Raw genomic sequence first — 12,487 nt, 5'->3', positions numbered from 1 at the left:
GAGAGAGAGAGAGAACGATTGAGAGTGTGACTGAGAAAAAGAAGAGAGACTGGTGAAGAACTAAAGAAAATATCATGAAGCAACGTTGAATAATGCGGTGGACCGATGGATTGAAAGTAGCACTGAAAGTGCACGAATTTCCAAGCTGCATATTCGACGTCTTCGAGCAAGAAGGCCTCTCGGACCAGCAGGGCCCCCTTTACAATCACCGACATCGTCGGCATGGCGCTTCTTTGCTAATTGTTCATGTAGCTAAACGAAACTGGAGTGAAAGAGACAGGAATCTTAGAAAAGAGAAAAAGATAAAAGATAAAAGGCCAAGATAGATCGCGCTCCAAAATTTGCAGCTCAAGCGTGTATCTATATAGAATTCTCTTTTGCAGTTTATTTGCATTTGATGGAAAATGATATTGTTAAGAAATTCTTCATAATTCTACAAAATTGTCAGGAAATAATTATTCTTTTCCAAATTATTCGCGATAATCGCATTCGCTTCAACGGATAAACGTACAACGAAGCACGTGTAAAACGAAAGAAAGTTTTATAACGCGGTTTGCGCGAGGCTTTTTCAGTATCCGTGTCACATGGCATCAATGACGAGATTCGCGCTTCATCGCAAATTTTGGTGTGACGACAATTTCATTGCGCGTCTCGGAAAAATTACGTAAGATTTGATTTTTGGAAAATTACCTCGTGTGGACGGGGAAGCTCGGCGCATCGAGAGGACGGGATGCAACGAGGTTCGTGAGACGAACCACGTGTTCCAGCCCACGTGTCGACGATGAAATTTTGTTGCATCGCGACGATTTCAGCGTCCGAGTTCTGTCCCGGGTTGGGTTCTGGTCCGTTTGGGACCGACTTACGCGCGACCACCGTGCGTAAGTTCAAACGAAACGCGCTTTCGCGAGAGATACGCTATCGCAGAGACCGATGTTTTTGCGACCGTCTCCACGCCGACGCACGTGGCTCATTGTCCATGCGTGTGCTGCCGTTGGCTGACGTATACCGCGCTACGGGATCCATATCTACTAACTGTTCGACGCACATCGACCCGCGCCGAACTTGATTCCTCCTTGCGGCGTCCACCGCTCCATGAGATTTGCGGAAACGGAAAAACTATTCTATCCAAAAGAGTACAAATATATGCATAATTACGCTCGGATAATAATTTTTCTTGATTTATCAATAATTAATTGATAACCGTTAACATGATTATTATACAGTCGGCGATCGTATTTGAGAGAGCGTGGAAGCGTTTTCTACGATCCTCACATATGTATATATTTTGATATTTTTATACACGCATATAGAAAGATATTCTATTTTTAATTGAATAATATATAAAAGAGGAAGTATACAAAGATATGGCAGTATATAATTATCGATTTTTATCCTAGCGCATTTAAAAACTTGGAATCAGTGGAAAATTTATTCAAATTTTGTGCTTTTTAAATATAAAAAAACAAGAATCATTTTCCATCAAATACATATCCTCGATTGATATACTTTGATTGAATGTTTTACAAACAAAATATTTGCATACAATCAGATAGAATATTTTTATTGTTTCTTTTTATACACATTGACATACACATTGCCATATTGTAAATTGTTAGGCTAATGTTTAAAATTATTAGGCAATAAATCTTATTAAATGTACAAATAAATAAGATAATCTCTAATTCATTTCGGAGCTATAATATGCGCCGATTTAATTAGTATTGTATTGAATTATGGATTAAATATTGAATTATGGATTGGCAGAATGGTGCTTTTTTTAGAATGCCCGCTTAAATTAATCTTTGAATATACTGAAACGTTGCTCGATAAAAAAACTTCTATTGTGCAAACAGAATAATATTTACTGTCATTTAATAGCACATTAGTTGTTATTCTTATACAAATAATATCAAATATATATTCAAATTGTTTTTAGATACAGTAAAATTTCGATCGCAATTTAAGTAGATATTTTTAATGTATAATTTAGTTTCAAATTGTTACAAATGTAAAAAATATACGTTTATATATAATAATATTAAACGAATACCAAATGAATAATGAATAAATAAAACGGGATATAAATGTTTATATAGTTTCATATTAATTTAACTTAAAAAGCACAAGACAATGAGAATTGTAACGATTTATTTCTTATATGTGTGTGTGTACACACACACACACACACACACACACACACACACACACACACACACAGAGGAAAGTGTTACTAATTTCTTAGATAGGCGATTAGATAGAATCGTTCATATTATTGTTATTTGCACGAATGAATTTCAATTCTTGCAACATTGTGAATTTTCGCATAATTTTTAATCAATATAACACAATAAGATATAAAGATCATGGATTGCATCGAGAATACATTAATACACTATTCGAAGAAACTCTGCTTAGAGAGCAGATAAATGTCATGTTTTTCTTTTTTATCATAAATCTGTGTGGAAATAAAAAAATCCTTCATAACACAACCTATACTCTCCTTAATTTTTATGTTAATTTCTGTTGTGCTTTTTATTTCAGTATTGTCAGTGTATACTCTCTAATATTTGAGATATAACTCAGTTATTCTATTCGTTATTCGAATTTGTGGATTTAATAAGGATATCTAGAGACAGTATCCAAATATTGGTAGTATTACTCTACACTGTATCCTTTAAAATATTAAAAAGCTAGTTTAATACAAATTCTATTTTGTTTGTCGTATGTTAAAGCCTTTTTGTATTGTAAAATGGGACAGCGATTCTATATGATAAAAATATTTATTTATATGAAGGATGATAAATTTATGCATATAAAGGATAATAAATTTATACATATAAATGATAATAAATTGTTGCATATGAATAATAATAAATTTATATGCTTTAGTGTGTTATGATACATTTCTTTAAGATTATTCCTTATATTAAATTACGATTTAAAAAAAAAATATAAATAATAAATGAATATCTTTCTTAATCATCATATTAACATAATATTTATGTATGTAATAACACTTTTTCATATATATGTATATACAGAAATCCCAAGTAGCACAGCAGCGCTTGCAGAGCGCTAAAAAAATGATTATATGCGCTTTTTTAGCGTTTTGTTAAATTATTATATACGCTTTTTTAACGCTTTATAAGCGCTGTGTGCTACTTGGGATATCATTTTTACAATTTGTAATAGTCAAGATTTTATTGAAGCGATTTAAATTTGTTTTCATAATAAATAGACTTATATTGTAAAGACAACTGTAATTTAAATACAATTATTACAAATTTTCATCTTTTTTGCTTATGAATTTTTTTATTATGAATATACGTAATCGCAATTGTTATCTCTATTTTGTATGATTTTTATGTGCAGTAAAAATAAATATAAAAATTCATTTTATAAAGAATGTGTATTAAAGAAATATATTGAACAGTTTAATAAAAACTAAGTATATTGAATTAAATTAAATAATAAATATCAAAAAAAAGCACCAATAAGAGTCAGCATAGAAATCGTTATGAATTTGTTGATAATAAATCCATTACACAATCCGTTCATAGCTTTAACGATCAAATAATGTTTCACTAATTTGATGGAAATTTTGCACTGAAGAGAATTCGAATTGTAAATTGAAATATATATAATTATATTATGCGTGTTTTAGTGTTTTACAGAAAAAGTCTTCAAATATTTAATTAAATAAAGTTATTAATATTCAAAAAAACTCCGTGCCAGCTTTTATTGGCATACTCTTCTTTGATATTTATTGTTTAATTTAATAATCATGTGAAATAATACCTAATATTTATATTCTTATATTTTTCAGCGTTGTAATTATAAAGTGATTTAAAGAAATATATATATTTTTTTGTAAATCATTATTGCCTTAATTTTAAAATTTCTTTATATAATAATATTAAATTAAATTACAGAAATTTATTATATAAAATATAAACATAGGTATAAGTTAAGATATTGTTGATTTTATTCGATATATCAAATTTATTTTTTTTTCTACTATTATAGTATGATGTGCAACATAAAAAGTAATCTTGAATATTTTCCAATTTAATAAAAATAAAATTTGTAAAGAAACACTTGTTATTTTCTCTCAAAAATAGATATTAAATAAATATTAAAATATTACAAGTTAAAAAAACTTTAATAAATTCAATAATTTATTTAAAAAGTATAAGAACTCTCTCAATAAATATTTGTAATATTATATAATAATTGTATTGGATAATACCATAATTACCTTTCTTTCAAAATCGTTATATTCTAATTTACGTTTATGTTGCACACACATTCTATTTCTTATGGCTCGTATACTTACGACTTAGAAATATAATAACACCATTATTATTGTCTAATTTATTTCTTAATTCTTTTTATATTATTTATATAACTAATATATATATATATATATATATATATATATATATATATATATGAGACAATGTAAGAAATTCTTTCAAAAATATATTACTAGTTTAAGTCTATCTTTTCTCTTACAGGATGTATTGAGCAGAATTGAAGATAAACTCATTTCGCAAACAAATTATCGTTAATTATCGTTAATTTTCATTATGAAAAGTGTTTCTTGACATTAAAGAACTGGTATTTTATTTGCAGCTGCTGAAAAGTGGGAAATATTTTTTTATTTTTTCAGATACTGAATGCCGAATACCGAATATTATTAAAGCAATGAATGACTCGTGATTTTGCGACTACTGGCATAATATTTTTACGTAAAAATTTTTGCAAATCACAAATCCATTTATAGAAACAAATATATAAGATTGCAGCTTGAAAATATAATTGTATATACAAGTATTTCTTACTGTTCAGGCATAATTTCAGATGTGAATTCAGAAAATATGATAAGTATAGTTTATATAACTATATTTTTTTGAAATAGTGAATTAAAATTATTGAAAAAATTGACAAAAAGAATTATTTAACGAGACACAAGAATAATTCATCAGAATTGAGAGTTCAGAAATGGAATAGAAACAACATCTGTACTAATTCGTTTCATCTTGGTGTCAAGAGTTTCTTTGTGGAATTATGCCAATGTTAGGAGAAACGCTGTATATTTATAAATTTTTATATACGATGAAATGTATCGCTGTTTTTCAGAATTGTTTTAAGCAGAATTTCCAGGACGTGCTGCAGCTCTCTTATTTCTTTTAGAAAATCTTGAAATTTTAAATATTTATTCGACTTTAATGTTGTGGACACTGCAGATTTTTGTATTTACGTTTCTCAATTGCTTTCAATTTCAGATACCAGAATAGCCAAGTTGAAATTAAATTTTGCAAAATATTTTTTTACTAACAGAGAGAGAGAGAGAGAGAGAGAGAGAGAGAGAAGTTACAGATTCGATAATTTATTGTTGTTTTCTCATCATTAACGATAATTTCTCAATTTTTTTTCTGTTTTCAGCGATGATGCTACAAGAAAGTGACATGTTCATGGATGCTCTCACTGCGTCTACCAAAAGCAAGGAACCAAGGAAACGTAAACGGAGAGCTTCGATCACAAAAGATGGGCCGTCAGAAACTAAGAAACAAGAAATTGTTAATTCCGATAATCGCGAGAGCACGCCACCGCCTTCGCCTTCAAATGTTGAAGAGAAATCGCCGGTTGCTCTCAAACCTAATTTTAAGGTAAATATGCCGAATAGAGTTGGATATAATATTATTATACTATATAGTTGTATAAATTCATTACATAATAACTACATTTTTTTACAGTTTTATCAGGACACGCTAGAAATAGATGAAGATAAAGATCAAAGAGAAAGAGAAATTGGCGAAGAAGAATCGAAGAAAGATAAAGATCTGATGCTTGATGAAGAGAAAGACAATAGAGACGATGATGATATTGGAAGTAATAGTATGTATTTTATCATTATTTTAACTCATTAATGCTTATTTCTACCAATGTAGATTAACTTCAATCTCAGTTTAACTCGCTCTTCATCTTTTTTTAATTCTTAGAACTAAAAAGAAAGAGTTATAGCGTTTTCCTTTAGAATGCACTGAATAGCCAGTTGCGTGTAAATTCTGTACCGCACCAGTTGCTCCAGTGCAACTCTGCACTGGAGTACACACCATATAGTGTACACTACTTCATTATGCGCTAAAATCCTACTACTGGTTAACTTCCATTTTCAAATTTTAAATAGCACTGGCTCCATATCGTCCAGTTGAAACGGTATAATAAAATCGTACTTTGTGCATAAAACTTGCATTACACCGTAATCACGAAAATACGGTACGCCTACTATTATAAGCCATAGAAATGTTAGTTGAGAAATTAAAATAAATGTGGACATAAGAAGAAAGATATCTTCGTTAAAAAATTAAACTGCACATAAAAAATTATATAATTATATGGCTTTATTTTATTTACATATATAATTTAATATTTTTTATACATTAAAAATTAATGTTATTATTATAATACACCTTAATATTACAAATGATTCTTCTGTATTACCATTAAAATAAGGTAAAATTGTCTAAATAATTAATATATATTTGTTTTATAGCACCGACACCCGAGGATGATGTGGAAGAAATGAAAGATGTAGAATCACCAGAAGATGCGTCTTCGGTAGTTTCAGATTCGATTAAGAAGGATAGTTCCTATCCCGAAATACGATATGTAGATGGACTTAAAAGCGTTCTGCTACTTCAAAAGCGTAAAGGGCCGAAAAAGGTTTTGAAGTGGAAAACAGATCTAGAATCTATACGTTATTTCGAATTGGATGAAACGGAAAGAGTTAACGTAACGAAGACATTTACCGACATGAAACAGATGGAAAAACAAAATGAGAGGGAAGCATTCCAGATGGCCCGAAAATTAAGTATGTTATTCATAAGATAATAATATAATTCTTTTACCTATAATAAATTACATCATTAAGTATCTGTGTTTATATAAAGTATAATAATATATATATATATATATATATATATGTATATGTATGTATGTATGTATGTATACATATACATATATACAGAATATAATATATAAAAGGCTTTTTTGTGTTATTAGATAATGAAGATTTAATGGAAGAGAGAACGAGATGGAAACCTTTAATTCCGATTGATTTGCCTCCTCCATTAGTGGACCCCGGGAAGGACAGCAAAGAGAAGGATATTCAATATGCTCGCGAGAAGGGCATTCTACAAGCCCTTTATTTTAATCGAAGCATGTACGTAATAATAATTTCGTTGATATTTTAACGACTCGCGACAACGAAATGAAATTTTTATTTTATAACATATTTGTTGTACAAAAATACTAAACAATAGAAGAAACCATATTTACATCTGCTCAAATAGCACAACAGCTGTTAAAGCACGCTTCTATAGAATCGTCTCTGTAGTTTGAGACTGCATACAACATTAGTCAAACTAGACGAAACGAACTACGTTACTCTAATGTAGATCCTTGGACATTAGATCGTACTTGGAAATGAGAGAGCGGATAGTCTATTAAAGCTGAAAAATTAGAAGTGTTTCCGTCTGATCACTTACAGTTCTCTTTTTCGTGAATAAAAGAATCATCAAAGATTGATTGGAGCAGGAGCATCTAAGCTCCCATTAGATGGTAAAGGGCTGCCGACAATCCAATTAATGAAACAAGTCAATCAGGACAAAAAAGAGTTAATGACAATGCAATGGGGAGAAAGAAACTGAGATTGGCCTTCTTACAGAATGTATGACCCAATGGTCACCTATATGACCTTAAATTCGCCACTGTTCTATGCTCGCTTGTAAAAAAATACAGATTTTGGGGCTATATGTTTATTGAGCCAGAGGATCTAGAAGAAAAGAATAAGCAGTCTCATAAGTTTAATGCAGGGCTAGGATTGACTGCTTAACTTCGTAAACAAGCGAGGAATAATAAAGGAATATATAATATCTATAAATCTAATAAACAATAATAAGTAATAAGAACTTTTCAATATTGAAACTAAAATTATAAAAAAGTATTTTCGCATCCAACCAGAGGAATTTGGAATTTATAATTAGTATTTTGTTAGAGAATAATAACTCGATTAATTTTATTTTTAACATAATTTTTGAATGATTAAAGTGTTTGGTTAATAATAAAGGAGGATGTTAAAAAAGTGTTGATTTTGATTTTCAAGATATATCTGAATAGATCTTGAAAAATCATCGTTTGGATCTTCAGAAATAACATTCATTTGTCCGGGAAGTAATAGGAACATTGCTAGAATGACTTAAATATAATAAAAAATGACACTCAAAAATCTTTATTATTGATAGCATTGCTTTACATTGCTCCTTCTATATTTGCGATTTCATCATATAACACAAAATAAGATAATTGGCCCAGCAATGGATTTACTAATAATAGTTCCAATCATTTCATGTTTATCACTCTTTCTTTTTGCTCTAGTAATTAAAATATTCTATCGCAATATTTTTGTTGTTGAAATTGCGTGTCACTAAATCTGTTATATATTGAGGCATATTAAATACACATATTTAAGTATACACACATAGTACGCACGCATAGCAGAGAAAGTTTGGAGTCGCTAAATATTACAGGAGTGATGAATTGTGGAGTCATGATCTGTATCAAGGAATACTAGGCGGATCTCTACCTGGTGCATCTTGGAAGGAGTGATTCACTTACACACTATAGCAATTGCTCACTACTAATCATAGCAATTTCTGCACAGTTTTTTATTTTTTTTTTTTAGTCCGCAATCTTTATATGAAGAATGTATTTATACATTTCTGACTAAAATCAATATTTTTCACTTATTAACTTTATATGTGAATAATGTTATTTTTTACTATATATTTTAGCCGTTCTAGCAATGTTCTCACTTTCCACCTCCCGGACAAACGATTATTATTTCCTATTTTCTGAGAAACCAAACAATGATTTTCCAAGTTCTATTCAGGTGTATCTTGGGGGTCGAAATAACTTTTTGAACATTCTGCTTTGTACGACAAAGAAAGGCTAGCAATAGTAATTCTAAAACTAATTCACTGTACATTAAAAATATTTCCAACAAATTTAGAGAGATTATGTACATTATAATGTACATACAAAAATGTTTTTTTTTTTCAGTTTCAATAAATTAGATATAATTTATTAAAGTGCTATAAAGACTTTCAAGATTCCTCTAAAAGCAACATTATTTATCACATAAATTGTAGTGATTGTGATGGGTCAAACAGATAGAAAATTACAAACCCGAATTTCAGAACATTTTAATCATATTAAAAGAAATATTCTTCACATTCGGTTATAACGAAACATAGAATGCGTTATAATGGGCATATTCAGCAGATAGACTTAACAGTTGAGTGAGCACTCACTGTTATTGATGTATTCTTTTAACTCATCCAATTTTAGATTAAAAAAATTTTAATCTAAAAAGAATTTTAGATTAAAAAAAATACATGCTAAATGATCATTTGATCCGTTCAGAATGACAACTGCTCGTTAAGCGCTTAGTGAGCTCTTTCATCTGATTGGTCTATATTTTAGAATCTAATGGAATATGCCAATCAGACGAAAGAGCTCATTAAGCGCTCAGTGAGCAATTGTTCTGAATGCTCCCAATGATTGTGTACAGTAGACTCAACTGTTGTGAAGTAGATCCGTGAACATTTGCTGCTATTGAATGATCTAATACATAATCTACAATAGATAGTAGCAGTAAATTTAAAGTTAGATTAAAGTTAGATTAAAGCAGTAGAATTAAAGAGGAGGCGTAGAATAGAAATCAATCAATCATAGTTATGAGAGTAATAATCAACTATGATTAGTCGATTTCTAAGCTTACTTTTTAAGTTTTTACTGTTACTGCTCATTGTAGATCACGTATAAAAGAATACACCAATAGCAGCGCTATGGATCCACTCTGCAATAGTTGAGTCTGCTGAACGACCAATCATGAATTTCATTGGAAAGATGTGAAAATTTTGGATATTGAAAAGTATTTTTAATAAGCACGCGCGCGTGCGATTCATGTCAAAAATAATACACATTAAACAATAATGTTCTTAACTTACAGACAGATACCGAAAATCTAGATTCTGCGTACTTTGCGGTTTTCAATAGAAGCTAAATATTTTGTATTTTTTAACAAAAATCTTGATAAATTCCTGCATGATTTTAGTCTAATTCGACAACATTTATTTACAATTTTACATTAGAAATGGACATAGCAAAATCATTGCCTCACTATAATTTTTACATAAGTATTATAAATTATTTAAAAAAAAAATTTTATCACTCACATTTTTTATTAATGTTTGATCATCGTTTCTGTACAAAAATTCTATTCACTATTGGATTGTGAGGGTTCGTGGCGAATGTCTGTTATAATTTTATGAATCTTTCATTATATTGTATGTGACAACACACATTATATTATGTTTACAGTTTCTGATTTCAATGAATCAGGAAACTGTTGAATAATTTATACAATGTATGGAAATGCTGCACTTATTTTGTTATCTTTAGAAGGCGTTTTATTGAGGCTGATTAAAAAAAATAAAACGTTTAATTATTATACATTGCTACATTATAATTATGTAATAATTATAATAAACATAATATATAATACATAATCGCACTTTTAACTACGTTGATTCCCACAGCCTTTTTTATAATTTTAGTTTCTATAAATCTAGATTATACTAGGGACTGTTCTAGCCCATTTTATTATTACTATTTGCACAAAAATAAATTGATGAGTTTTGTGTAATGAAAACAAAAATATGTTTTTAGAAAACTATCACAGATAAAACATCTTACACAGAATGGACACTTTCAGATGCACAATCGCTTACTGAACCGCTCAGTGTGCTCTTTCATCTGATTATTCTGTTAGATCTTGAAATAGACTAATGAAAAAGCTCCCTGAGCGCTCAGTGAGCGATTGCGCATCTGAATACACTCAATGTAGTATATATTCAAATTTTCAATTCTAATCAGTTAGAAATTTTCAATTCTGATCATTTTTATATTATAGGATTCCAGATTCTGCGGCCGAACCTGATGAAGAACGACACCATCTACTGACTGATCCTAAAATAATACCATTAGAAGATCTCACGGGCAACAAGGAGAGCGAGAAGGACTTCACAGCAATACCATGGCCGGAACCCAAACCACAACCACCACAACCATCAACTGTAACGACGTTCCATTATCCGACGACGTATCCGCACAATCAACAGAACATGATGACACCTATGGGACCTCAATCGACAATGGGCCCCATGCCGCAAATGCCGCAACAGATGATGCCTCCTACACACATGGCTCCCATGACTCAGGAGATGGCGGGACCAATGCCAGCCACCGGTGGTGGTGGTTGGAGAACAGGCGATGGCAAAGTTCTCGTGCCAGACGTTAATATAAATCCAATGACAAACATGTCGGGTGGTTTTAATCAAGGGATGGAAGGTACTCCCATGGTACCACCGGGAATGATGGGACCACCGCCCATGTATAATCAAGAGGGCTATGGCATGATGTGCCCAGATGACATGGGGTACAATAATTTTCAAGGTCCGCCCGGACCGATGTACGGTCCTCCTGGACCTAACTTTCCAGGTCCGAGAGGCGCTCATATGCACAACAGAGGTAGAGGTGGTCCTGGCTGGGGTTATCGTGGACCTGTTAGAGGTGGTTGGAGAGGTGTCGGCGGAGGTGGATGGCGAGGAAGTGGAAAACAACCACCGGTATGTAGACAATTTTCGAAAAACGGTTTTTGTCGAGTCGGTGATAAATGCCAATATCTTCATCCTGGTGTAAACTGTCCGCCGTTTTAAAAGTGAAACTGAAATAGTGTGATAATTAAATTGGATACTAGTGATTTAATATTGACTGAGTGATATTGAAAGAATGTCTTCAATTGGAGGTATCCAAAAAGTGACGAAGCAGAAGAGGAATGGGATTACTTGGCAGCGTTTTAATGAAATATTCATATTATTGATGATTTACCTATGGGACTTGTATCGACAATTTGTTTGGAGAGCAGATTCGAGTACACGCGAACAATGCGCGATAGGCAATTCCCAAAGTGATCATTAAGTGATTAATGTGCAATTTTTTTTTAAAGAGCATTTGACTACATATGAATAGTATTTCTATCTGATAATACTCGATGCGTTCAAAAGTTATGTAAATATGATGACATTTCAATGAATGTGATATAAAGTTGTCACAGCATTCGATATGGTCGATTGCAAACGCATTGTAAAATTGAATTGTAACCATACTAAATTCATATCGGCTGCTGGACAGCAGAGCATTTGAGAGATTGTTAAATTAATCTTTTTTTCAGTTCTTTGAATTCTTTTACGATTTATTTCTAGAATTATATCGTCGACATTTGAGATTTTTGCCTCCTTTTTTTCATATATTCCTTATCTTCCTTTCATGTTTATATATCCCATTGTCGAGATTATAA

The 12,487-nt window shown here is 30.9% G+C and overlaps 1 protein-coding gene across 1 annotated transcript in view; it reads left to right on the top strand.

Moving 5' to 3' along the window:
• Window positions 1-11,846, top strand: part of LOC105617495 (serine/threonine-protein phosphatase 1 regulatory subunit 10) — a 17,568-nt gene extending 5,722 nt beyond the window's left edge. Inside the window, exons 3-7 of the mRNA XM_012199051.1 lie at window positions 5,449-5,672; window positions 5,760-5,901; window positions 6,560-6,877; window positions 7,069-7,228; window positions 11,042-11,846. Of these exons, the coding sequence (XP_012054441.1) occupies window positions 5,449-5,672; window positions 5,760-5,901; window positions 6,560-6,877; window positions 7,069-7,228; window positions 11,042-11,846 (1,649 nt within the window). The remainder of the gene's footprint in view (window positions 1-5,448; window positions 5,673-5,759; window positions 5,902-6,559; window positions 6,878-7,068; window positions 7,229-11,041) is intronic.
• Window positions 11,847-12,487: the final 641 nt, after the last annotated feature.

The sequence above is a fragment of the Atta cephalotes genome, assembly GCF_000143395.1.
Source record: "Atta cephalotes unplaced genomic scaffold scaffold00013, whole genome shotgun sequence".
Lineage (NCBI taxonomy): Eukaryota > Metazoa > Arthropoda > Insecta > Hymenoptera > Formicidae > Atta > Atta cephalotes.
Note: the sequence above shows the minus strand (reverse complement) of the source record. Positions and strands in the feature narration are given on the sequence as shown.